At 38.7% G+C, this 27,834-nt stretch overlaps 2 protein-coding genes across 3 annotated transcripts in view; one reads left to right on the top strand and one right to left on the bottom strand.

The window, feature by feature from the left end:
• Positions 1-383: 383 nt before the first annotated feature.
• Positions 384-15,770, bottom strand: sdhaf3 (succinate dehydrogenase complex assembly factor 3). Its single transcript, XM_023263758.3, has 2 exons — positions 15,444-15,770; positions 384-828 (listed from the first exon to the last, which is right to left on the bottom strand). Exons 1-2 carry the CDS (start codon positions 15,618-15,620, stop codon positions 634-636), a joined length of 372 nt encoding a protein of 123 aa, XP_023119526.1. The 5' UTR covers positions 15,621-15,770; the 3' UTR covers positions 384-633.
• Positions 15,771-18,969: 3,199 nt separating this feature from the next.
• slc66a2 (solute carrier family 66 member 2) overlaps positions 18,970-27,834 on the top strand; it is a 45,900-nt gene continuing 37,035 nt past the window's right edge. Inside the window, exons 1-3 of one of the 2 annotated variants that reach the window (XM_023263750.3) lie at positions 18,970-19,723; positions 21,657-21,790; positions 27,099-27,149. In XM_023263750.3, coding sequence (XP_023119518.2) covers positions 19,521-19,723; positions 21,657-21,790; positions 27,099-27,149 — 388 coding nt within the window. In that variant the 5' untranslated portion in view covers positions 18,970-19,520. The remainder of the gene's footprint in view (positions 19,724-21,656; positions 21,791-27,098; positions 27,150-27,834) is intronic. The other variant, XM_023263751.3, reaches the window with a different exon arrangement.

Below are 27,834 nucleotides of genomic sequence, written 5' to 3'. Positions count from 1 at the left end.
ATTTGGAACAGATGCGGGACAAAGGCACTTGGTAGCCTCCGGTACAGCTGCACTGTGCATAACTGACTTGTTTCCAGAGAAATTACCATTATGTCTGAACTCAGTGGGAGGCATTCAGCGCATCAACAACCATGAGTTGGCTTTTATAACAGCTCTAAAACCCCAGTTTGTCCTCAGCATGCACAGCTCAGGACTTTTGTGTCCATATTTCCACATGGATAATGAGGGCTTCATCTCAAACAATGGCAACATCACCACTGAGGCTGAAGAAGGCTGTGCTGATGTGAGCCTCAGTGCATCTGCCAAGGAGACACATCTCTGTGCCTTTCCTTCATGACCATGAGGGAAAATTATTTTCAAGTGAAAGAAGTCGACAAAGGAAATTAGTGCGACCTTAATGCACCTGTTGAGGAGCATGAGGAACCTCTTTTATTGTCACAGTAAAAGAGAAAAGAACAAGAACACAGAATTACACAGCACTTTGACATAATCAAATATTCCTAAAAGCCTCGACTTGGCCTTTGAGCTCCACTCTGTATCTGAAGCACTAAGAGGTAATATATTAGTGGTCTGTCTTCATCAGAAAAACCATCTGCTTCTCAATGTCCAAGCGCGTCATTGTGACCTGCTGTTTCATTTGCTGTCCTCCTGGATGTCAAACTGTCTGTTGGGTTTGGTGGATTCCAGCATGAGTTCATACAGCTGGCCTATCTGCTCATCCTGGAAGTCGCGGAGTTTCCCATCTGACAGGTTGGCCCCGAACTTCACTTCACTGAGGCGCTCCCCTGCTGACTCCAGTACCTGAGTCTGCAGGGTGTCCTTGTAGTTCTGCAAAGGGGGTGGAGGAAACAGACACAGATTACTTTAAACACAGACAGGATTAGCAGCGGCATTTAGCACCTGCCTGTCCACCCATCTGCACTTTCAGAGTCATTAAACACATCATGCAGTCAGTGTGCATCATATGGTGCAAGATGCATATGCAGAAAACAGAATTCAAGTGACATTTTCATGTTGAGAGCCAAACCAACACTGAACACATTGTTCTAAAGAATGTGTGTATAAAAGCCTGAGCTCCACTGTTGTTCAAAAAACATAAAAATGACAATAATAACAATGAGCTACACAGTGCCACATGCACCATCCTGCTGCCATAAATACTCACTAGAACACCAAAGACATATTAATCAGCTGCTGAAAATAGTCCCCAACAAAAGCAGTATTTTCTCCTGTCACAGTACACTATTATTATTCGTGGATACAAAACACATAACTTGTAGGAAAACATACACAACCTGATCATTTCTGATGCTCAACGATGGCATGCTTTTACTTCACTTTTTCTTTTGAATTCAGGTAGGTCAGAAGCTGATGCTGACTGCAGTGGCCATGACCATTCCCACAGTGAGTAACAGCATTTTTTCCCTCACTTAGTCTATTAAAAATTGTCCTTGGCTGGAAATAAAAGAATGTATCCATGTTTACTGTACAGTAAACTCAAGGTGGGCTTCAATTTACAACACTGATGTCACCCTGGGCCAATCTGTGCACATAGATCTCTTCTTGCTGCAGAATGAACTGTCAAGTTAACCTCAGCCCATGTGTGATGAGTCAAAGCTGCCACTGCTGTATGTGAATCATCCTGAGAGCTGCTCCATGGCCACCTCCATGTGTTCCACTTCTTAAATGCCATCCATCATCTGAACAATGACAGTGTCTGGTGTTTGCCCATTCACAAAGCGTCTTGGGTTTTTGGAACACTCTCACTGTGAGCAATAATGAGCCATTTATCTGAGAGGCTTCTTCCTGCACATAATGTAATTATGTTGAATATTTTCCAAAGGGGAAATATCCTTCCTGAAGAAGGAGGGTCAGAGCTTAAAGGAATACGCCAATACTCGTACTTTTTTTTTTACTTTTCAAGAATTCATAAGAATAGTCCATGTGACAAATACACTACTATTCAAAAGTTTGGGGTCACTTAGAAGTGTCCTTATTTGGAAAGAAAAATGTTTTTTTTTTTTTTCAATGAAGATAACATTAAATGAATCCGAAATACAGTCTAGACATTGTGGTAAATGACTATTCTAGCTGGAAAAGGCTGATTTCTAATGCAATATCTGCATAGAGGTACAGAGGAACATTTCCAGCAACCATCACTCCTGTGTTCTAATGCTACACTGTTAGCTAATCATGTTGAAAGGCTAATTGATGATTAGAAAACCCTTCTGCAAATATATGCTGGCACACGACTAAAAGTGTGAGTTTTCCTGGAAAACATGAAATTTCCTGGGTGACCCCAAATTTTTGAATGGTAGCATATGTCTGTGGTCATTTTTATTGCCTGAGGATCTGTGGAGTCTTGTTAAAGCTTTGGGTATCACCATCACTGTTTGGTGGTTTATCCAAAGAAAATCTAATGGACGCTAAAGGAAAGACGTGGAGGATGTTGGTTTTGTTAGAGACCAGTTTTGTTATTTTATTTTGCTAATGTAATGACCTGCCTCCTTGAAATTTCAACTACATAAATAACAAACTTGAAAAGCACAATTGACAATGTGCGCTAATAGGAATTGGCAGTTGAAAATGCATATGTGTGGGAAGCAAGTTAGCAGCTTGTACCTGCAGTCATTAAAGAACAAGCCAACAGGGGTGATTAAGTTACTGTCATCTGCCATAATATGTCAAGATTAGCTTCAGTTTTTATTCAAACATTATAACAGATGTTGTGTGGCATGTTTGTTTGAAATAAAGGTCTAGTTCAACATTGAAGACACACCAATGGACAAATGAACTGATCACTGTTTTAATTTAAAGTTTTATTCAGTGAGCTGCAGCATCTGTGGAATCACACACTGCAACTCATAAAGAGTAAAAGTCTCCACCTCCTTAGGTAGATTTATCTGTCTGACAATAAATAAGAAATTCCATATGTTCGGTTATGTTATAATTCATATCTCCTACTGTTAAACTGAACCTAGCTTGGCTGCTCTCCCTTTTGTGTTATAACGACCAAGTTGTCTTTTTGAGGCAGGTATGAAACTAGTTTTACTACTCAATATAGTTTTTGTTTCATTTTCCTGTACAGTAATTCACTGGAGTTGCCAATCTGCAAGTTGCTCTTTAATTATGGTTTAATTATCCAGAGCACTAAAATACACTAATAGTTATTTTGTCATATAAATTTCCTTTTGAATTTATTAGTTTGACATTTTCAATACTCTCTTTAAATATTTTATTTTTCTGATTATTAACTTGCCTACCTTAAAAAAGGTTTCTGTGCAGAGCAGCTCATATTATGAACCATTTAAAGACGTTTCGCTGCAATCACAGATGTCTTTTCCTTGTCTTCTTTGCCACATTCCTCTTTGCTCCTTCTGTTTTTGGCTCTGTCTCTTTAAGAAAAGCCTGTTTGGACTACTGGAGCTGATTTATTTGGAGTAGAGAACTCCCATGGGTGCCTCTGAAATAAATGGATTATACACTGAACACTCAAGCCTTGTAATTTTATTTCGAGTTTCGCCCTTCATCTGCGTCCAGTCGTCTGTACTTTCCTGAGGAAGCTGAAATGGAGCGGAAATTCACCTCCTCTATAAAGAATGAACACATGGAGATAGTCAGGAGATTGAGCTTGTATTGTTCAAGCTCTACACAACAGAATTTGGTGTTAAATACAACTGAAGCTGCCAGTCAGTGAAAATACAACTCTGGCCCTCCACACCGGTCAGTGGTGGCTTGAGTTACAACCTGGCCTTATCCCAAACACGAAGAACAAATAAAATCAGAAAGCCACTCCCTATTGGCTCCCCAGTGTCTAGCATTCATCACTATGCAACAGGATGAACAATGAAGGAATTATGTGCTTTAAAAGGCACTTAAAATGCTCCCTGTGCATGTATAGGCCTCTACTCTATGACGTTCTTTCTCTTCTTGGGCACCAACATCACCAAGGACCAAGTGGACACTGATTTTCAGCACTTTCACCTCAAGTGCAGGACAAAGTCTCTGTGAAATGGTTATTGACTGCATTCAGCCATAGCTGCAGGACCCTGATGCAAGCAGGAAGGAATATGGCTGACTCCTCCAACCCAGGACAAAATCCTCTTTGGAGAGGCTTTGCAGGCCAGTTCATCAACACCAAACTAATCACGTTCCCAACAACTAATTTCCTTGTTGATTAAAGAGAAATGAATACATGGACTAGTCCATTAGTTGAAAAGTAAGGAAAGACAAAATAAAAAAAATATTGTGTGTATTTTACCAGCTAAAAGCAAAACTGCTAGTGTCATGAGGTGCTATCTGTCCAACCCTGCTAGTTTCACTACGTATTAGACATAACTATAAACCAGCGTTGTACATCAATAAATATGAATAATTAGCTTACCCAATTAGTATTTCAGGTGCCAACTGGTGAGGATAGCAAAATTGATCAAATTTCTAATTAAACTTCCTGCCACAAGATCAGTTTCTTCTCAAATATAGTCGGCTTCATGAACAAGAACCCTGCTTGTGCTCTCCTTTCCCAAGGAACGTTAAACTGACTACTTCATGAAGCTCACTGAGAGAATGCCAAGAGTGTGCAAAGCAGTAATCAAAGCAAAGGGTGACTATTTTGAGGAATCTAAAATATAAAACATGTTTTGATTTATTTCATACTTTGTTTACTACATAATTCCATATGTGTTCATTCATAGTTTTGATGCCTGCAGTGAGAATCTACAATGTGAATAGTCATGAAAGTAAAGAAAAACCATTAAATGAGAAGGTGTGTCCAAACTTTTGACTGAGTATAGATGAAACATCTTCATCTAACTTGCATGACACATTAAAGCAAATTCCAGTCAGTAATTGGTACATTCAGTTTTCTTGTTTTTAAACTTATTCAGTTCTTTCCACCTTGTTTTCACACATGCAAAGCAAAGCAATGCATTTCCTAAATGTTTACCCATTTCTTGACCATCCACTTTAGTGCACAGAAATAAGAATTTTATGCCCAGAAGGCTGCAGCATTACCATGACATCTTCTAACTCCAGTACCACCACTGAATGGCATCACCGTGTATCACCAGAGCTGTTGCTGTTGTGATTCCATTTCACTTGCCAGTATATCAGTTGAGCAGCCCAGCCCCCACATAAAAACAGAACTAATTACAGGATGCGTGCAGGTGCACTGGGGTGACAAATCAACAAATTCTAGCTAGCAATCAGCGCTCAATGTGAGGCTTTGATCCTGATCAAGTAGACAAATTGAAATTTTCTAGTTGCTGGGTCCAGCTTGCCTGCTTCAAAAGCCCCAGATGATCTCGAGGCAGCATCCAAGTCAGATGACAGACAGCCTATAAGTGACCTCTTTTGTAACTAAGCCAGCCAGTCCACCCAAACTAAAGTCAATCTCTGGTACACAAACAGTCACAGGCTGCTGTCATTTGGTTAGTAATCTACTATGCATGAGTTGACGTAGCTGCACTTCCTGTTCTTGTTCTGGTATTTCTGTTAGTAGCCTGCTATTATGTACGTGTCTGTTATAAAATTAGCATTTTTCAACTCCCTAGCATTCCTCTAGCCATTTCTATTTATGACTGTTCTGGTGTTAAAATGTTAAAACGATGAAAAGGTTTGTTTCTCCAGTGTTTTCATCTAAAAAGGTTACTGCTAACCCAAGGTATGCAATAATGTGAGTTTTTCTGGATAAAAATTCAATGAGGCAATATAGCATTTTTTCAGTTTTACCTGATGGTAGTAGTGTTGTGTTTCTGTTACAGTGTACACATTCAGACACAATGATATTAAAGTGCATCTGGAACAGATTTAGTGTGCAGCTGAATTTCCTTTCTTACTGGAGAGTTTGGATGAAAACAGTTCCACAGATAGAAGATAGAGCTGAGGCTGCAGTTAAGGATAAATTACCTTTTGTGCCATCCATGAATCAGATCATTTAAAAGCAAAACCAGAGCATTAAAATTATGAAAATAGAGGAAAAAAATGGCACAACAGTTAAAATACATCCAGTTAGTCATCCAAAGAGGCTAGGACTAATGTCAAATAGTTCTTTAAACCCTACAGCTGTCAACAGACAAGTAGCTTTTCAAAGCAAATGTTCAACTTTGAAAGCCAGAAGGTCTCACAAACATGCACACTCTTGGAAAATGTTAACCTTCCATGGCTGTGGTAACATTTGGAGAAAAGGAAAGTGGTGTCATGACTTCCAAAAACTTATGGATGATCTAAAAGTCTGAAGTTCATCCAGATTCAAAACTGCACCATTTTAAAAACTCTGCTCAATGCCTCAATCTGACCACCCATCCTCGTCCACTAAACACTTTAACTGCAACAACCACAAGCATGTGACTGTGATTAGTGATTATTGTGCTGATTGATACGGGCTTAGCAGGTGTTACAGAAAAACAACATAGCAGAATTATGAAATATATCAGTACACAGTACACTATGACATTTTTTCGTGAAAAGTAGTTTGATTATAAACGATAAAATCATATTTATTGTCAAGTTATTGTCAATACTATGCTCTGAAAAGGTTAAAAGCAATGTGATGTTAATAACTACAGGGGGGCCCAGTGGCATGGCTCAACAGTGAGTTCTTTACATGCATTTGCAACTAAAAATAGATAACAGATGTGTACGAAAGAGCGTTTCTGCCAATAAAGCCTTTTTTTCTTTTTTAAACAGTCACTGCACTGACCTCGTAACCCTTTACCCTATAAAGTCTTATCCAGCAAACTGATGAAGTAAACTCATTACAATAAGAAGCAGTAATGCACCAGCAGAGACAAATAAACATGCAGGCAACAGCCAACATTTAGCAAAAGTACAGCAACATTAATCTAATGCTAATGTAACACAGGTGACATGCATTAATGTTGCTTTCACTCAGACATCTTTTGTTGCTGTCTTCATCAGAAAACCAAATTGCTGTCAAATAGAATGAGTCAGTTCCAGGGTTGAAGATGGTATTCCATCTAAAGCTTCCTCGAGACGTTCACCAAAGAAATATAACTGTATGAATGTTATCCAACAATTTAGCCTCTCTTCTCAAGCTAAAACCTTCACAGCAAATGTTTGTGAGCTATTTGATGAATAATCTTCTGAAAGATGTTGCTGTTCTTTGGTGGAGACAACAGCAGTTATGATAATGGTAACAGGTGAGCAAGCTGACGGAGAGTGTGATTCAGAGTTTGGAAACTATAATGTCAACAGGATTTACTGAGGAGGGTCTGTCTGCTGTATAACTGTAGTGCAGAGGGACATGAACAATTAATGAGTTTTGGTCATTGTATTAATAAGGTGAACAGCACCCCTCCTCATGTCCCCAACAGGTTATTACAAATATTTTTATTCTGTCTTTTTGGTTCTAAGATTCCAATAGGTCTATCAGTCCATTATATTTTTTAGTTCAGGATTCAAATAATTTTCTTGGCCTGTGACCACAGTCCATTACAACAAAAAGCTATTCAAGCTTTTACTATCAGAGTATCTGTCTGCAATGGACCAGCAGTTCCGCTTAAGAGAATAAAGGTGGCTTTTACACCACTTTTCACCAATGACAACTTTGGTTTTCTGCTGTTTTGGTTTGGTTAGATGATACAGCAATTAGACAGAAAGATTACTCTCATTTCTCTGTTAATTTCCAGCCCAGTCCAAATGTGGATGCCTCCCAGTGGTTTTGGTCAAACTAAGCTCCTTTTGAAATACAGCCACAGCAGTGTGCAAATACGACAAAAAGCCATTCGTCCCCCTGGGTAGGACCCATTCAAATGGACTCTGGGTTGGCAAATAATGCATACTGATATAGTGAAGCATAATGAAAGTAACTGCCTCCTCCCCAATGACAAAGAGACCTCTTAGGATTCCAGATGCAATCACCATCTACTTCATTAGAGGAATTACCTGCAGATGGGTGATTTAACATCCCGCAGCAGGGCACAATTGTGCTGGAAAACATTGGCTCTTCACCACAGTGACACAAAAAAAACCTGGCATACTCCCACTGTTGGGATTATTGTGGGAACTAAGGTATGAGTTGTAAATATTCTGCATCCACAATCATAAGCCAAGTAAGTATCACGTTATATGCACATTCTTTAACTCTAAACCATATAAACAGTAACATTTATCAGATTTAATCATTTTTTAGGTGATTTATATTTGTATAGTAAGGGAGGATGTGGACTAAAGTGATTAATACCTGATATCAAGCTGTGCATAATAGGCAGCTTCACTACTTCAGGTTAAAAGGGCCAAAAAAAGAGAGAGAGATTTAACTGGCACTGGAATGCCAGAAGTTGTAAACACAACTTTCAGAAGAATTCAGTAACCAAACTATGAAAGTGTGAGCCCCAGAAAATCAAATGGTTAGTTTTAAATAGTCAACGGGGCCACAAAAAAACAAAAGGACAAGAAAAGACACTAATTAACTGCAAAAGACTGAAAAATAAGATGTGAAGCTGTTCAGGAATCTGAATGAACACAGGTTGCCTAATAATTATGGACTGTACTGATTCTTATCAGACTGTACTGATTTTTATCAGCACAGGAATGCAGGTCGGTCTTAAGAGGCTAATGGCTGGCTTATATTACTGACTACTAGAAATATAACAAAGGTGTAGGTTTGATTTTGACTCCTAGAAAATAAGAATAATCTGATAAAATACAATATCTCATATAATTATGATCAATGTGGTACTAAGTTGATATTAATTAAACATTTCACATAATTTATACATATTGATAGATAACGTAATTCGATCATACTGACATTTTAAAAGCATCTTAGAGGAATATTAGCTGGAAATGGTCTGCATTTTTACAGTTAAAGTTTGATTCTTCTTTATTCAGGTGGAAAATGAAATATAAAGGGACAAAATACAGTAAGACATTGTGTTGGAGATGTTAAAAATACATTTGAGTAATTTTCTAGTAGTTTTATACATTTATACCAAAAATGCCATGTATACTGTTATACTACCTTAACAAAAAAAGCACATTCCCATTTTTTCAGCTATTCACAAGGGTTACACTACTGGAGGTGGCGCTGCAATGCAAAGCCCTAGCCTACTCATCAGGAGAAACCCGGGAACATCTCATCGTGTGGAGAGTAGGAGCTAAGAGTTTGGACTGTAAACCCTACTACTAGCTCTACTTTTCCACCTGAGTGGATGGACAGATGGACAGACAGCTCAAGCGAGGCGACATATTGTGCAAAAAAGTATACAAAGCACTTGCTAAGTTGTGGTTAAAAAAGATCAATTTGACAAAGATGACCTGGCCTCTTGTTATCTGAGCTCTGTAAAACTTGTAGTGGAGGATGGATTACTCTGATTTAAAGGACCATACCAGTGTTTTTGCATGTTTTAACCTATTTACTACAAGTCAAGGTTTCTTTCTATAATAACACATTCCTGTAAATCATGATGCTGTGTTGGCATCTTCCAGTCAGCCTGGATTCAGTCTGAAGACCACAAGTTTAAAAAGTAAAAAAAAAGGATCTGTTGGTGTGCAGAAAGAAGTGAACTTACCAGACCTGTCTATCTCACTGCTCCATCAGCTGTTACTATCCTCAAAATATCAAAGTTTTGTATGAACTAAATTCTAATTTCTGTTGTTTGCATTTTACAACAGTTTGTTCACATGACGCCAAAGATACAGTCTTCACAGGACATCGATGTATTTGTCAAATAAATGTTGTTTCATGGTGTGAACACAGTTTGGGAGAACAGATGTTTCTACTGGAATCATTTTCTAAATGTTGGCTGTTAATGAGGTCAGAAAAACAAACGAGAAATGTAAATGAGAAAGGCTTATTCACAAACAGTGATGATAAGAAAGTAAAGTGGGTGTCTACAAAACACAAGGGTTGATCATATTAAGCAGTTCTTCATAATGCTTCATGAAGCTCTTTCAGGTCTCCATAAGTTCACTCTTGTTCTGGTTTGTAAGAACACTGAAAAAAATCTTCTCTGTGCCAAAATTCCAGCGCATGACGGTCTAAATAAATATTAAAGGGTTTTCTAGACTGCCAGAGAGAGCACTGAATTAGGGATAGGGTTTGACAGCATTTTATCAAATTTAAATGCAGTTCTGAATCTTTTCAAACACCTTATGGAATCTGCTTAAATTTATATTTCAACCCTTGCAAGAAACTAAAGACTAAAATGACCCCATTTTGAAGACTGGCTAGTGATTAAAAAAAGGCATATTGCAATTACTTTGATAGATATTGCAATATGAGCCAGGATTTTAGTGGGAATGTCTTGTGTACTGACAAAAACATGCAAATGAGGAGAATTTCGCTGCACTCAAACAAGCACGTTTCCTTACACCTGTAGAGTATGATTCATGGGCCAGGGCATCTATGCAGCACCACAGTGCTTCATGTGTAATGGTACCCTGTGACACATTTTACCTTTATCAAAATATTGCAGCCCCTGTGATTTAGATATTGCACTTGGTCATATGGTGACTTTAATAATCTGAGCAGCTATTCAGCCCTAGTTGGTGATGTCTGTGACAAGCTGCCACCTATGTTTCCCACTGGGCAATGTAATAAGAAAGAGTGAAAAGAGATAAAATGTCACAGCTCAAAAATGGAACTGGCTACTGGCACCCAACACTTCTCTGAGTGATGTGGTTCTTGTCGACGAAATCAAACAGATAGAAAGCTTCATTGCAGATCCAGGGTTAACTCAGGTTTATAATTTCTAGTCAAAATTTCTAAATAAGACACAAACTGTTTGTGCATATACCTCAGTTCCTCTGTCTAAAGCAAACTGTGAAAGCTCTGGATAAAAGAGGACATAACACTATCTACATCTTTCTTAGTTCTTATCATGTATTATTATTCTAGTATATGTAATTATTATTGGAATACTAAATGAATATTAAGTATTATATTAATTATCATTAATAACTGGCACCAGTTAGTCAAAGGTGAGCCCATATTGTACATCAGAATCAGCTCAGTCTGTTGCCCATTTCAGTATGAAGTATGCTGACAGACTAGTGGAGACATGAGTCTGCCCAGGCATCACGTACTACTGCATACACTCACTGACCACTTTATTAGGTACACCTGTTCAATTGCTTGTTAACACAAATAGCTAATCAGCCAATCACATGGCTGCAACTCAATGCATTTAGCCACGTAGACATGCTCAAGGCAACTTACTGAAGTTCAAACCGAGCATCAGAATGGGGAAGGAAGGTGACTTTGAACGTGGCATGGTTGTTGGTGCCAAACGGGCTGGTCTGAGTATTTCAGAAACTGCTGATCTACTGGGATTTTCACACACAACCATCTCTAAGGTTTACTGAGAATGGTCTGAAAATGAGAAAATATCCAGTGGGTGACAGTTGTGTGGACTAAATGGTCCTTGTTGATGTGAGAGGTCAGAATAGAATGGACAGACTGGTTGGAGATGATAGAAAGGCAACAGTAACTCAAATAATAACTTGTTCCAACCAAGGATTGCAGAATACCATCTCTGAATGCACAACACGTCCAACCTTGAAGAAGATGGGCAACAGCAGCAGAAGACCACAACGGGTGTCATTCCTGTCAGCTAAGAACAGGAAACTAAGACTACAATTGGCACAAACTCACCAATACTGGACAATAGAAGATTGGAAAAGCATTTCCTGTTCTGATGAGTCTCCATTTCTGTGACATTCAGATGTAGGGTCAGAATTTGGCGTAAACAACACGAAAGCATGGAATCATCCTGCCTTGTAACAACGGTTCAGGCTGCTGGTGGTGTAATAGTGTGGGGGATATTTTCTTGGCACACATTGGGCCCCTTAGTACCAACTGAGCATTGTTTAAACACCACAGCCTACCTCAGTAATGTTGCTAACCATGTCCATCTCTTTATGACCACAGTGTATTCATGTTCTGATGGCTACTTCCAGCAGGATAATGCACCATGTCACAAAGTTCAAATCATTTCTAACTGGTTTCTTGAACATGACAGTGAGTTCACTGTCCTCCAATGGCCTCCACAGTCACCAGATCTCAATCCAGTGATTGGCATCATGGATGTGCAGCTGACAAATCTGCAGCAACTGCGTGATACTATCACGTCAATATGGACCAAGATCTCTGAGGAATGTTTCCAACACCTTGTTGAAAGTATGCCACAAAGAAATAAGGCAGTCCTGAAGGCAAAAGGGGGTCCAACTTTTTTACTAGCAAGGTGGACCTAATAAAATGGCCAGTGAGTGTATATGGACAGATGGGGTTTGGGAATTACCTGGCTTACAGTTAGATTCCAGAGCTCTGGTTCATCTTGGCCTCTGGGTGAAAATCAAGAGTTTCCCACAAGCCTCTCCCTGACTGTGAACATCCCTTTCCGGTTACGACTTGTCCTCTCACCTAAGCATCCACCTTTGTTCCAACAATAAGATGGTCAGTTGTTACAATACTTGCACAACTGGTGGGAAGTAGAACCCATTTCTAATTGTTGAGAACATTTACATTCACCCCTATCAGTCCCTTTATGTTACGGTTTCCTGATGCTGCTCTGCCATCATGTGGTGATGAACTGACATAACATGAGCCATGCCAGAGCCCTGAAAAGTGACTAATAACTGGACAAGGTAAAATATGCTGGGTGCAGATAGTGAGTCCAGAGCCCTTTCCTGGAAAAAAGACCACCTCCACTAACATTAAAAAATAAATGCATGCTATGAAAAGTTTATTTCACTCTTTACTGACTGCGACGACTGTTAAGGCCTAACAGTCCTGTTGACATCGGGTAAAGCGTGGACGGTTACCATGGCCACAGCTACCAATGAGGACAGAGAGGTCATAACCTCAGTATTTTGGAGGTTTTATTAACTATAGTGTATATTCTACCAGTAAAAACAATGTGGGCATTTTATAAGCTGAACAAACAGAGGGGTTGCTTTGTAGCTTAGCTGTGGTTTAAAGTTTAAGACAGGTGTAAATCTAGGGCTGGGTGGTATAGATGAATTCAATTCCTTAATAAAATGCTTCATTTTAGTTGATAGATACCGTTCCAGGAGACTACCTCATAAAGCTGACAGCCAGAATACTAAGAGTGTACAAAGCTGTCATCAAAGCAAAGGGGGCTACTCTAAAGATTCTAAAATATAAAACATATTCTGGTTTGTTTAACACCATTTTGTTTGCTACATGAGTCCAAACGTGTTCTTTCAAAGTTTTGATGTCTTCAGTAGTAATCTATAATGTAGAAAATAAATAAAACCATTGAATCAGAATGTGGCTCCAAATTTTTGACTGCTACTGTATCACTATCAGTTTATCATCCAGACCTTATTAAATCTATGTTGTCTGAAATTAAATGTCCTGTTAACTGTGTTGAAGCAGTTGTTTTGGCAGCACCATGTTTTCAGAGCAGCAAATTCATCTTTGCTTATTCGAAGAACATCTTTTACTAGTAAAGAGAGAGATTAAAGATCAGGGATGTTTAGTGTGGGTCAAAGCTTTCTGAGACTGAGCTCTCTGGTTGTTACTTCTTCTGATCCACCCACACTGTTTTGGCAGTGCACTAGTTGTTATCTGTCAGCTACAGCATCCTGCCAGGGTTAGAGGACTTTCAGACAGAACATGACAAAAACACTGCTGCTCTGTAAAACCAAGCAGCAACTTCCAGGGCTGGAAAATGAGAGTGCCAAAAACTCAGTTCCTCAAATGTAAACTTGAGGTTGCCTGAAAAAATGAGTCGGTCCCCATTAGACCCCATATTATAATGTCCAACTTCACAGCAGAAATAAACATGTTTACCGCCTTGCACAAAAAACATTTTTGGTCTCAACAGCTAATTTCCCTGCTCATGAAAACTGTACAGGGGGCGGCTTTTAATACAGCTCAAGCATTTCGGTTGTATTAAGGCTCATTCTTTGATTAGCCAGGAGTTAGGGGGAGTCATGCACTGCTAAAGTGGCCCGAATCACCGCACTGAGCTTCAAAACCATTGTTAAGGAAACCTGTGGCTGACATGACGGAGGATTCTTCCATCTTTATACACAGTCAGTGTCTGCAGTTTGTACCCGTTTCAAGCAAAGTGAAGCCCTGCACACATGAACATCCAAATGGCAAATAGATACAAGGCATCTAGCAAGGTATGGAAAACCTGAATTATATGACACGTTTGCATTTAGAACAAGACAGCAGGAGAGCACTATCGTGGGAACAGGTTTCAATCCAAGTAGGCATGTCAGGTGTGTTTTAACACTAAAGTCGCTTGCTGCAGGTAAAGCTTAGGTTTGTTGTGTTCCCCCTAAATGGCTACATAGCTACTGAAGTTTCTGAATAAAGTAATGAGGCTGAGACGAGTAATTTTCATACAGAATATTCTACCAACATAGTGTTGTAGATTTTTTGTCCACCATATCTCAAACAGTGCTCTGAACTCTGCGTGTTCTAACAGCCTCATTAGCCTTGAGAGCTTATGAATCTTATACGATGTGTCATCTCACACTACATGTGCTGATGGGCCTTCCCACAGCCACAATCTGTCACTTCTTTGCTAACACTACCGGCCAATCAACCAGCCACCATGTGGAGCTCACGCTGACTGAACACCAAGTCTCATCCACTGTCCACTGACAATTCAGATACAGTTCATCCAAGCACCATGGCTGTGTCCTTAGTGTTGACAGAAAGACAGAAAGGCAGTGTTACTTTGTGCATGTTTGGAACTGCACTGCTGGCTTCAGTTGTTCTTTTGAGTTAATGAGGGCGGCTGTGGCTCATTTGGTACAGTGGCAAAGTAAAGTTGGGCAAAACCTCTGAATGGCAGTAAGTGTAAGACTGAATGAGAATAAAGGGCTTTGTAGAACCCGGCTAATAAGTGCAGAAAAAACATGTTCTGTTGTGGAAAGTAAGACACTTGTGAGTATTTTTTTTTTAAATAATCAACTAATAATAATAATAACGATGTAACTGTATTACTTTTAAAGATAAGCAGTAAATTCTCTGATGGCAACTTCTTAATTACAAATATTTTCTGTTCTGTCTGCCTTTACGACAATAAATTGAATTTCTTTGGGATGTGGCTGAAACTGGACTTTGCAAAACACTGATAGACATTTTTCACCATTTTCATTTTCTGACATTTAAAGGCCCAAACAGTATATTGATTAAGCCAAAAAATAATCGACAGATTAACTGACAATGAAAACAATGGTTAGGTGCATTCCTAAAGCCCAATAACAAGCACTTTACTCATTGATCCCAGCCTACTATTGTTTAGAAGTAATATGAGGTTCAGAGACTGACCAGCTAAGCAGTACTGACTAATGAAGCAATGCATTCTATTGGAGTGGGGGTTTAACAGTTATTTAAAATATACTATTGAACCTGTGAGGTGTCTTCATTGCATGCAAATGTGCTTTAAACTGAGAGTTTTTTGAACTGGGTTTAGATGTATGGTGAACTGTTTTACCTCCCACTCTGTCATGAAGCCCTTGACTTCCTCCGGTGTTGCACCTTTATGTCTCCTGAACTCGTCTTTCACATACTGGTCACCCAGGGCTCGCAGGTCTATGGGCAGGAACCGGTGCAGCACCAGGATCCTCTTGTACAGGGAGCGGACTGCGGACACATGAGCAGCGGCCGCCATGAGGTCAGGGAGGCGGAGAACACTTTCTAACCGAGAACACTTGTCCTGTAGCCCCTTACAGTGACGGACATACCGGGGTTACAGCTACAGAAACAACCCAACATTCACAAGGAGAGTTACTCAACGCATGTCCTTGTTTATACCGGAAACGCTTTGTTCTTCTAGTTTAAATTGTAGCTGACATGCGCACTGTCGACCCCTGCTGGCCTGGTGCAGTAGTTCAGCAGGGAAAAAAAGCATTTTCACTGCAAAACTATTTCATACTTTTCATTTTAGATTGTTTTATTAATATGCTTTCATAACGTACCTTACCTACCTAATGGAAACTACGCATGCACAGGGAGAACATGCTTTTGAGCTGTAAACTAAATGATATGATGAAACACATTAATGCTGGTGGTATCATTACGTTGACACTATATTTATTTTTAAAAAAGCAGCATTAAACAAGCAAAATGTAGTTTTCAAACAGTGCACGAAAACCTGGTGTGAGTGAGGTTTAGCTGCACTTTAATGTCATGTTTTCTGCAGAACACACTGAATGTCCTGTCATGCTAACAGGACATTCAATGTGTTCCTATAAATATACGGTTATTTCACTTCCCATTAATTAACATCTGTGATGATCTGTAAGCATGACCAATCATGGTACAAGCTTTTATTAACTCTTCATAAACTGGTTGATCCTGTCAGGCAGCTGAGCAGGAAAAACTGCTCCACACTGAGGCTTTGGTTTTATATAAGCCTTTATCCTGGTTCACTGTGAGCGATGAGGAACTGTCTGCCCTGGGAGTTACATAACTTTCATTAAGCCTTTATAAACCATGATAATCTGTGTTTTGTGTCAGTGACAGTTTGTATTCACTCCAGCTGAATTTTATAAATTCACACTTAGCAGCATAATTACAGAGCCTTGTTAATATGGACTGCTGTGCTCAGTGTACCTCGGAGGGTATGATATGGTGTTATGTGCTGAGCAGAAATAAACCAGGTAGAATAAATTATTTAAGATGTAACTCTACAGTCAGGGCTGAAAACAGGCAGAGCATGACATGCAACTTTCTATTACATTCCTTCTGAAATGATTAGATCTTGGCAGTGATGCAACTTATAGTCTGGATCCACAGATTCGTTAAAGATTTCTGTATCACTGCGAGATAGCGGCACGACATCACTGTAACTATGACTACAAGTGAACACTACGTCAGCTGCCTGCTGACGATCACGATTGCGATCCTACTGCGAATCCACCGCTGCAGACTTATCAGGACTTATCTGTCGGAAATCATACAAGGAACAATTGATTAATTTGTGGGGGTGTTTCCAAATCCCATCAATTGCCTCTGTCCGCTACATATTTAGGTCACGCGATTCAGTATCTATACATAACGTACACATGCATAACACACTCCTGTGCTCAGCGCAAAGTCATTTTATTTGTGGGTACATCTATATTAAATGGCCACATTCTATGTGCTGTGATTTCTGATCATCAATAACTAATAAACAAATGTTGCATTTCTCAGAAAAAAAATGCTGCATTTCTGACAATGCCATATGGAGGAATGAACAGCTTTGGTGGAGTACTCCGCTCTCTGAGTGCTTTTATTGTTCTTTCTGTTATACATTTTTGATTCGGGGGGGGTTTGTATTTATGAACTTTCCACTAACTATATATCATCACAGTGTAAAGTCTCTTGAAGTCCAAGGGTGAACTCATTGTGTAATGAGCCACACAATGCTAGAAACCTTCTTTTGTCTTATGCACCAGGGGAGTCATTTTATTAATTTTTTTTTTCTGTATAATTACTGAAGTTCCTAAAATATGGTTCTATTTAAAGACCCTTTCTGGTCATTAATTAAAGCCCTAAAACTTTGTGTCTGTGAAGTCTTTTCCATTAAAGTATATCCTTCCTGCTACTCCCGTGGCTTAGATGTAACTCTGCGCCTTTGCTTCCTCTAGAATATACAGATCTATGCTGTCCCTGCCTCTCTCTTCAACTTCACCTCCTGATTTACTGCAGCTGGAGCTCACCAGTTCACCCCGACTTTGCTCTACAACTACTCTATGTTGCACAATGCCAGGTTGTATTGATACAGAATGTCCCACTCTGCAAGTTGACAGGATTGGATCCTTTGGCTTGTTACATATGTTTTACCTTGTTAGCCTGTCAAATACAGTATTTTTTTACATGCTGGAAGACACATCAGAATGAAACAATCCATCAACACCATAGCTGAACACCTTTCCACCTTGAAACTGTAGTGTACCAGTGAATGTCACAAAACCATGGAGTTGGACAGTCTGGGTTTCATACCTAAAAAAACAAACAACAAAGTCAAAGGTGAGCTGGTGTGCTCCAGTTGCACTGAGTGGGGAGAGGTAGGGTCTCTAGATCTCATGTTGTAGATCAGGGATGTCAAATATATGGACCGTGGGCCAAAACCAGCCTGCTAGAAGGTCCAATCCAGCCCGCGGGACGACTTTGCAAATTGTAAAAATTACAGAAGTGAAACTGAATCCGCACTGTGAAAATATTTAAAGACATTGAACATTGTACAATAAAATGTCAGTCTGCAGCTTCAGTACAAAAGACTTTAGCTTGGTGGAATCCTGTCACAACTTTAATGCATTTTTTATGCCAAAACTTCATGCAACTGGATAACTTAGCCTTCCTTAATGGTTCCCACTTTAGTTTGTGTGGTGTGTCACTTCAGGTGGTCTGGATTACTACACAGATATGGAAATGAATGTAACGTTTCTATACCTTAACAAGTTGTAAAATGCTAATGCTATATTATTCAGTTCCAGATACCAGTGAGTGAATGCTTTGTACCTTTGTGATCTGTAAGTTGTATGGTATAAATGATCAATTAAGACATAACATTGTTGAAATTTAACTTATTTTTTTGTATGACATTTCAAGTTGCTCATAATGTTTTGTAAAAAGATGGTTCATTAAATGTGAACAATTTCAGAATGTACTTTTTTTGCACTAAAACAAAGGGAAACATTTGGAGTTCTGGTTATTTAGAGGTTATTAGGCTGTGATTTAACTGGTCCAACCCACTTGAGATTAAATTGGGCTGAATGTGGCCCCTGAACTAAAATGAGTTTGACAGCCCTGTTCTAGATGAAACAACATTAAATTAGAGCTATTTTAAAGCAGGAAGGGACCATTTTCAAATAATAAAAACGTCAAAATATGTAACTTTCATAAACAAACGAGTTCTGGCTGTTAAACACAACAGAAGACCTTTAATAATGCCCGTCTGCAGCTGAATCAGAGAGCGAGTGAACCATCTCGAAAGAGTCAAACATCTTTGTTTGAACATGTGACGTGTGACGTTTCAGGAAGTGTGGGAGAGACTACAGCAGAAATCAAACAGTACAGACTGTACAGTGACGAAACTACTGAAATGTAGGAAACCTGGACCAAATAAACGCATTTTTGTTTCATTTTTTTTGCCAATTTCAAGGGCTTTTTGTACAATTCCGTGGAATTTGTGAGTTCCTTCTGACAAGTTAGGTGCAGCCTCTTAACGCCAGCAAGCATCAACACAAGTGTTGAACCAGGGGACTAACTGAGCCGGTTATCAGCAGATATCTCCTCTACTGCAGAGACCACCGCTGCTTTTGTTCATGTTAATGCGCTCATAGTTGATCGTTCTGGGCTGCTGCTGTAACATTAGCCCCCTGACCGGCAGTGTGTGTAGCTGTGCTTGTGATGGCGTGGCAGTAGCTCCGTCTTTGTCTGGGTGAGGACTGACAGTGATGCTCGGAGAACACGGACGTTCCTCTCCAGTCACCAAGAGGAGCCAGAGGAGGGTAAACTCCGTCTAACAGCCTCCTCGAAGGCTGACATCTCCTCCTGTCCGGGCGTCGAGCAGCAGCTGAATATGGACGATGAGGTGTTGGAGCAGATCGTGTCCGTGTTTAACGCGCTGGTGTCGTGGGTCGCCGCCGGTGCCATGGTGTTCGGAGGGGTGGTGCCCTACATCCCCCAGTACAGGGACATCCGAAGGACCCAGAACGCAGAGGGCTTCTCCACCTACGTATGCCTGGTCCTCCTGGTGGCCAACATCCTGCGGATCCTCTTCAGGTATCACACTATCCCTTCAACCCGGCCTCTGATTCATGGGGACGAACTCCATTAAAAATATTCAAATTTAGGATTATTTTGCTCATCAGCCAAATTGTATAGCGTATGGGACACGACTTAGTTTGTTTACATGAAATAATGGAATATCCTCTGAAATTCGGCTTAAAAGAAATCCTCTTAGGAGCTTCTTTGGCATCGATGGTGGACAACAACAGTTGAGCTGCTTATGCAAGTTCATGTAGTAAAACCTGTTTGGTGGATGTGATGTGTGACAAATTAGACAGTGGCTGGTTTTTCATTGTATTTAGACTGCTACTCAGGTTTGTAAAGTCACAAGACAAGTTCCTTGCCAAACAAGCTGTCTGACACTGCTGCTAAAGAGTGGATTGTCTTGTATTTAGGGTTTACTCAAGAAGTCTTTTAAGACACAACACTGAGTAGTTTTCAGCTGAATTATTGTTTCCCAACTAATGAGTGAGTATTTGAGAGGCAGAAAAAGATGCATTCATCCATCCATTATCGATACACCAGTTAATCCTCGTGGTGGTGGTGGGGGGGCTGGAGTCTATCCCAGCTGACTTGGGGTGAAGGCAGGGGACACCCTGGACAGGTCATCAGTCTATCACAGGGCTACACAAAAAGACAAATAACCACACTCATATTCACACCTACAGACAATTTAGAATTACCAATTAACCTCAGCATGTTTTTGGACTGTGGGAGGAAACGGGAGTACCTGGAGAAAACCCACACATGCACAGGAAGAACATACAAATGAAATGAAATTATGAAATTTCGTTGTATGTGAAAGTGTGCAATGACAAATAAAGATTGATTGATTGACTACAAACTCCATGCATAAAGATCCCGAGAAGGCCGGGATGTCAACAAGCGATCTTCTAGTTTCAAGGTGAAAGTGCTAACCACCAAGCCACTGTGCAGCCCGCAGAGAAAGATAAATGTAATATTTAAAATCACTCTTTGGTTACACATTTAACCCCTAAAAAACTCATATCCACAAATCAAATCATTTGGAAGATTTTCTATGAAAATATTCATTCCTGCCTTAGAATGTGTGAAATGTAATTCAACAGCGTTAAATCGTTTAAAATATACACATCTGTGAACTCTCTCTCCACACATCCCTTCGCTGCTTGATGCATCGTAAGCACACTAGTTCACCTACAGCTTTGCTAAGACATGATTTATTTATTTATTTATTTATTTATTCATTCATTCATTCATTCATTCATTCATTCATTCATTATTGGAGTCATTCAGTTATACATGGTCAAATATTAACCAATCCTGAGAGAGAATAATGAGAAAGCCTCACCCTGCAAGTTTACAGAATTGGTTCCTTAAGTTTGTTATATACTGTACCCCTCAAAAGTTTGGGGTCACCCTGACAATTTCATGTTTTCCATGAAAACTTAACTTTTTTTAATCTGCAAACATAAATATTACAAAAGGGTTTTCTAGTCATCAATTAGCCTTTCAACACCATTAGCTAACACAATGTAGCATTAGAACACAGGAGTGATGGTTGCTGGAAATGTTCCTCTGTACCTCTATGTAGATATTCCATTAAAAATCAGCCATTTCCAGCTAGAATAGTCATTTACCACATTAACAATGTCTAGACTGTATTTCTGATTAATTTAATGTTATCTTCATTGAAAAAAAACTGCTTTTCTTTCAAAAATAAGGACTTCTAAGTGACCCCAAACTTTTGAACATTAGTGTTTTAAAACCCATATTTCTGAATCCTTTTATTTTAAGACTGTCAGTACACTGCAGCTTCAGAGTGGAAACACTCAGGCGTGATGCTGACAGCATATAAAAACACCATATCTACATGTTACAATGGTAACAAAAACATAATTTTCACTGGAGGAAATCTTAAAGTTCACATATTTTTCTTCTCCTTCAGATTTGGCCGCTACTTCGAGACGCTGCTACTGTGGCAGAGCATCATCATGATCGGCACAATGCTCATCATGCTGAACCTGTGCACCAACGTCCGCATGGCTACTGAACTCACCACCAAGAGACGCTCCTTCATAGGTCAGTCACCCTCTGCGGGGCCCCTTTATAGTGCCGACACGGCATGTGAATGAGTGAGTGCATAAATGTGTGAAAGGTTAACGACTGTTATCTGTGTGCAAGATGCATTTTTAATCCTATCATTCAGAACTCTAATCAGGCTTCTAAACAAAAACTGTTTTTTTTATTACAACTAAATGCAAGTCACAAACTATGTAAGTTTCACAGTGGCTGTTTAATTAATTGAACTTGTACATGAACTGGATTTAGCTGTTTAAAATCCATCTAGTGAGTTTAAGCCTAAATGCATCAGAAAACTCATATTTTTTCTTCTTATTTCTGGTTTTTATTTATTAATTTGTAGGCAGTTACAATAAATGCCTAATTTATTGGTCTTAATTCTCATAATACAAGTCCTTTGTGATACAGGAAGTTCTGAAGTAAGTGGACAAACGTAGGTTTCGAGTTTTACGATTCAGTGTAACTATCAGAGACAGCACACCAATAGAAGTTCCAAATGTAGCAATTAAACAATGAGCATAAAAGGAGACAATCCTAAGTGACCACAGTTAACTGAAGCAGAGTTCTGTCTATGCTTGTAAAACCCACAGTGCATCTTTCTTAACAGTCTCATAAAGTTATTCATTAACCTACATGTTGATACACTTGATCCAAGGTTTCCACATACATCCTTTTGTATTGGGACAAGGAGCAGCCCTCTGTCGTTTGATAAGTCATGCATCTGAACCACGTGTTGTATGCCGTGTTAGACGTACTGTACATTCCTGCTCCTGGATTGGGTGATCGGCTGTGCTTCCTGTCCCTGTGGCGGTCTGAGGAGAGGGGAGGGGAGGAGGCCTGAATAATGAGTGCTAATGGCTGTAGGCTGAATGTCAGAAGACAAACCTCTCAGTGTATCTGAAACGAACCCCTGGATGCACTGTTAGCTCAACCAGTCAGAACAGTGCTAAATATACTCATCGCAAAAAGGAAACCATCTTGATATCTAGTGTGAGTCAAAAAAAAAACAGCAAAAATGCTGTGTTTCCCAGACAGTTTTATGGCCTTCACACATAATGCTGCTAAAATGCTCCTGAAGTTCCAAAAAATAAAACTGTCAGCTGTTACCATGCTTCCTTACAAAGACAGAGAGAACAATACACAGACTGTAATGATTTTAGGTCTTTTTAGACTGATTATTTATCTGTTACAGACCTAACCAAACAACCTAAAAAATGATTTCTATACTTAAATATGTATACAAAAATACTAAGACCACTTTGTTGTATGTTTGCTTGGCAATATAATGTTCCAGATATCTATATTTGGATAATTTAATGATCTACAAACAAAATATATCCTTGATTTTTCTTCAGGTTTCTTGCCAACTTCAATTTATAAACCAGATTTTAAAAAAATAAATAAATCAGTCACCATATACTTTAAGTGTTTAATTTAAACGTGCTAAACCACCAAAAATCACATAGATCTTACTTGTCAAAGTCTGCAGAGACAGATGTTACTGCTGTAGTGCAAATTTCTCCTGTTTATGTTTTAGAAGAAATTTAAATCTTCAGAGTTTAGGAAGCAGTAAAATTTGAAAAATTAGATTCTGCCAAATTGGGAAACTCTACATTTTGACATTCTGGATCAGGTAATCTGTTGTACTTTTGTGCTGATTTTTCAAAGCAGCTTTGGATTGGCTCACTCTGATCCAGACACAATTTTTAAAGATTACCTAATCCACATTACTACTGATGATTGTGTCAATTCCAATTAACATGTAGTCCCACTGACAGCTAACATTAAATGCATTGTTGTGTTTGGTATTTACAGCCACTTAGAATATTATTCTATGTAGGGGGAAAAAAAATCCTTAATTTATTATTTTATATTGTGCTGCTTTATCTGCGTAAACACTAAAAAAGTGAAGGAGTGAATCCAACCCTCTGCTGGGATTAGGATAATCCAGATTTTTGCATCATAGCTATTTCTGTCTTAATAAAACAATTTGAACAGCTCATCCCAAAGGTTGATCCAGATCAAAAGCATCTAATCTGATTTCAGAATCATTTTCTTAGTTTCATCAATCAATCTTCAAGATTTCATCCTATCTAATAGTAAAGATCTGATCAGATTACCTCTGACCAACAAGTCTGAACTCAGTTTTGACCAAATGTGTTGTTCCTCTATTTGTCTTGCTATAGTAAATACAGCTATGTTTGCAAGTATTAACACTTTCTTTGCCTAAAGACTGAAAGCACTGCAGAAGACCAAAGTCCAGCCACCAGGACCCTTTAAAGCTCAGAATAACACATTTTATCATGTTTTGGTAAAATAGCAAGTTGTGGCTTTATGAGCGTTTATATGCAATAACTTCCTAAAGTCTTGTCATCACTGTAAAAATTTTGTTTCCAAGCTTAACTTAAAAAAAAGAATATAATAGCAACTTTATAAGAAACACCTGCAGTTAAAATGTTATAAAATATGTTTATTTCTCAACAACTCCACCTATTCTACTGCATTAGGACAGTAGAGTTCACAGCTCACAGTGACCTGGCAACAGAAGTAAACAGCTGTAATTTTGATTGGTGAACAAACATGCACCACAAACACTACTGAGCTGGAAAAGGGTCACTTTTTGCCAAGCTGTTCTCAGAAGTGATGAGACAAAAACTCAGAAATCTCGCAAGTGAAATCACCAAAATAGTTTTTATTTTTGGGCAAATTTGCCACTTGTGCTTTATACCACTGCAGCGTCGATACGTTCTTTGACATACATAACAAGTTCAACATGGTGTACTGAAGCTCAGCTTAATTTATCCTATGCACTGTAAAACTGCCAAATTAGAAACTACGGTAAATAATATTTATACACTTGCAATAACATGTACTGCGTTAAGGTGAAAGTTCTCTAAAAATTGTTTTCTCTCACATGAAAATGTAATTATATTCAGTTTTATTTATACTCAACACAAATTAACAACATACACTACTGTTCAAAAGTTTGGAGTCACTTAGAAATGTCCTTATTTTTGAAAGAAAAGCAGTTTTTTTTCAATGAAGATAACATTAAGTGAATGATAAATCCAGTCTAGATATTGTTAATGTGGTAAATGACTATTGTAGCTGGAAACGGCAGATTTTTAATGGAATATCTACATAGAGGTACAGAGGAACATTTCCAGCAACCATCACTCCTGTGTTCTAATGCTACATTGTGTTAGCTAATGGTGTTGAAAGGCTAATTGATAATTAGAAAACCCTTGTGCAATTATGTTAGCACATGAATAAAAGTGTGAGTTTTCATGGAAAATATGAAATTGTCTGTGTGACCTCAAACTTTGAAACGGTAGTGTATGTCATCTCACTTTACATAGTAAGGTCAAAACCTTACTGTTATATTACCGAGAGAAATTCAACAATCCTTCTGAGCAGACACTTTGAAAAACAGTTGGAGAAATAAGACCTCTGACAGATCCAGACTCAGGGAGGGCAGACCTCTGCCTCAACCAGTTAGGGCGAGAGTAAAGGGGAGAGAGGAAAGAAAAGAAAATGGTAACACAAAAGCGACAGTTATGCGGGTTTTTTAAAGTATAGTATAAATGATGTGTCTTAAAAGAGCCAAATGGCTTTCTCTTTGAACGATTTTAAAATATCACAAACCTCCTTGTCTATGTAAGGAACATGAGTTACTGGGGTCAGACTGGGGAATTGAACTGTTCTCGGCTTATTGTGAGTGTCAGCAGTGCAGCAAAAGTTGTCATGAAGGATAATGCTTGACACAATAAATGAGAAAAAAAATACGTTATGTGAATCCACGGTATTTGCAAACCAAGACTTTAAACTGAATTTGACTCTTACAGCCGTTAAAAACAAAACAAACAAAAAAAAAAAACACCTGCTTCTCCTTGAAACTGTGCCTACAGATAGAGGTGATACACTTAACGGGTTCCAGTGATTATCAGTCTTTGTTTACACCTCTGACATCAGGTCTACTGTCTTTTTGCTTGAAGTGAAGTATTTTTTGTCATCATACCAAATCTAAAGAGCTCTCTCAGGCATTCAAAAATCAAAGAGAGGATAATGTGAGGCACACAGCAAATCTACTGAAGAATGGCAAAAAAGAACAAATGAAGGGTTTTGAAATGTCCAAGTTAAAACCCTGATGTGAATCCTGTTGAGGGAGATATGGAACAGGCAGTAAACGCAAGAAAATATCAAATGTCTTTCAGAAACTTTTCATGGAAAAGAAAGATGATGGACGATCATACAAAATGCCTACAAGAAGTCTAATTCTGCTCAATGGAAGAATCTACCTTACATTTACTCACTTTCCCACATAAGAATAATCTGTTAGTAAATTTTATTCAAGAAATAATTTGAGAAAGCTGATTTCCTTATGTTTATATTTATGTACACTACTGTTCAAAAGTTTGCGGTCGCTTAGAAAGATTGGGGTCACTTAGAGAAAAGCATTTTTTTTTCAATGAAGATAACATTAAGTGAATGATAAATCCAGTCTAGATATTGTTAATGTGGTAAATGACTATTGTAGCTGGAAACGGCAGATTTTTAATGGAATATCTACATAGAGGTACAGAGGAACATTTCCAGCAACCATCACTCCTGTGTTCTAATGCTACATTGTGTTAGCTAATGGTGTTGAAAGGCTAATTGATGATTAGAAAACCCTTGTGCAATTATGTTGGCACATGAATAAAAGTGTGGGTTTTCATGGAAAACATGGAATTGTCTGGGGGACCCCAAACTTTTGAACAATAGCATTTAACTGGTTTCAAAGAGGATCATTTGCTTGCTTGTCTAAATATGTCCGAAAGCAACAATTTACATGTATTTAGTACTGTAGATTTAAGTTACTTCTGCTCTGAGTAAGTTAACAGATATACAGATTCTAAGTTGGATGAAATCACCGCGTAAACCTTAGAAATTATGTTAGATTAATGAACTGCAATTTTTTTGAAGTTCATTGCCTTAATACTTTTATAATGTACTAAGAAGCTGAGTGATGAAATTAGTTTTTAAGGTCTTTAAAATGCAAAGATACTTAATGTACTGGAGCAAATTTAACCAGTGAGAACATTTTTTTGTGATCTTTTGCACTAAATGATCTGTAATTAGTAGAGCAACTAATCAGGACAGTGTAAAGTTACATGGTGTCACCAGAAACTCACTATGAAATGCCAGGTTCAGGAACCTGACATATCTCGGGTTAGCTGTAGTTCTGCTGAAAGAAATAAAGGAAAAACATTTTTTTCTTTCCCTGTTTTTTTTCTTTCTTTTTATTTATGTATCTTTGTGTCTGTAGCAACAGACAGTAAGGACGAGGAGATCAGACTCCCTAAGAGGCTCTTTCTGGGTATGTACACAACTTACTGTGTCTGCCATGAAACACCAGTCGTAGTTCATCTGCCTCTCCCTCTCCATCCCTTTGTGTTTCGTGCATGATGATGATGATGATGATGATGATGATGATGATGATGATGATGATGACCCAGCTTGGCTCTCCTTGCAGCCCAGCTACCACTAAGTGATGATGACTAACGACACTTCTAACAAAGCATGAGTCCCTTTCACTTGCATGTACTTCCTGTTGTTTGTATCCGTGTTTTTGAGTCATTGAACATTTTTGCCGTGTTGTTTTCCCTGCGTGTTTGACTACACCCCCTCAGCGCAAATGATGGATGAAGTTCCCTTGATAAGCCTGCATGATTTTTTTTTTTTTTTTAGTTTTTTTATTCATGTAGTCATTTACATGAAATGACAATGTAGGAAATGATCTAAAGCTCATGTGTTCTGAACTCATGTAGAGTAGCGTTTACTTTTAATCACTTACTAACCGGTTGTTTAAGTCACTCCCTGGCATCTTGTAGTTCTAACTTTATTGCTAACGTTTTTCAAATTTGAAATGCAGGAATTTAATATCAAACTAAATGTGCTGTTGTGTGTGAATAATGACCCTTAAACTGCTACATGCTTATTTTATTCTGCACTGAGATGTGAATGTAAAGCACCTTTTCTAATGGCTGATTTATGCAAAGTGA

This window comes from Amphiprion ocellaris, chromosome 15 (genome assembly GCF_022539595.1).
Source record: "Amphiprion ocellaris isolate individual 3 ecotype Okinawa chromosome 15, ASM2253959v1, whole genome shotgun sequence".
Taxonomy (NCBI): domain Eukaryota; kingdom Metazoa; phylum Chordata; class Actinopteri; family Pomacentridae; genus Amphiprion; species Amphiprion ocellaris.
Note: the sequence above shows the minus strand (reverse complement) of the source record. Positions and strands in the feature narration are given on the sequence as shown.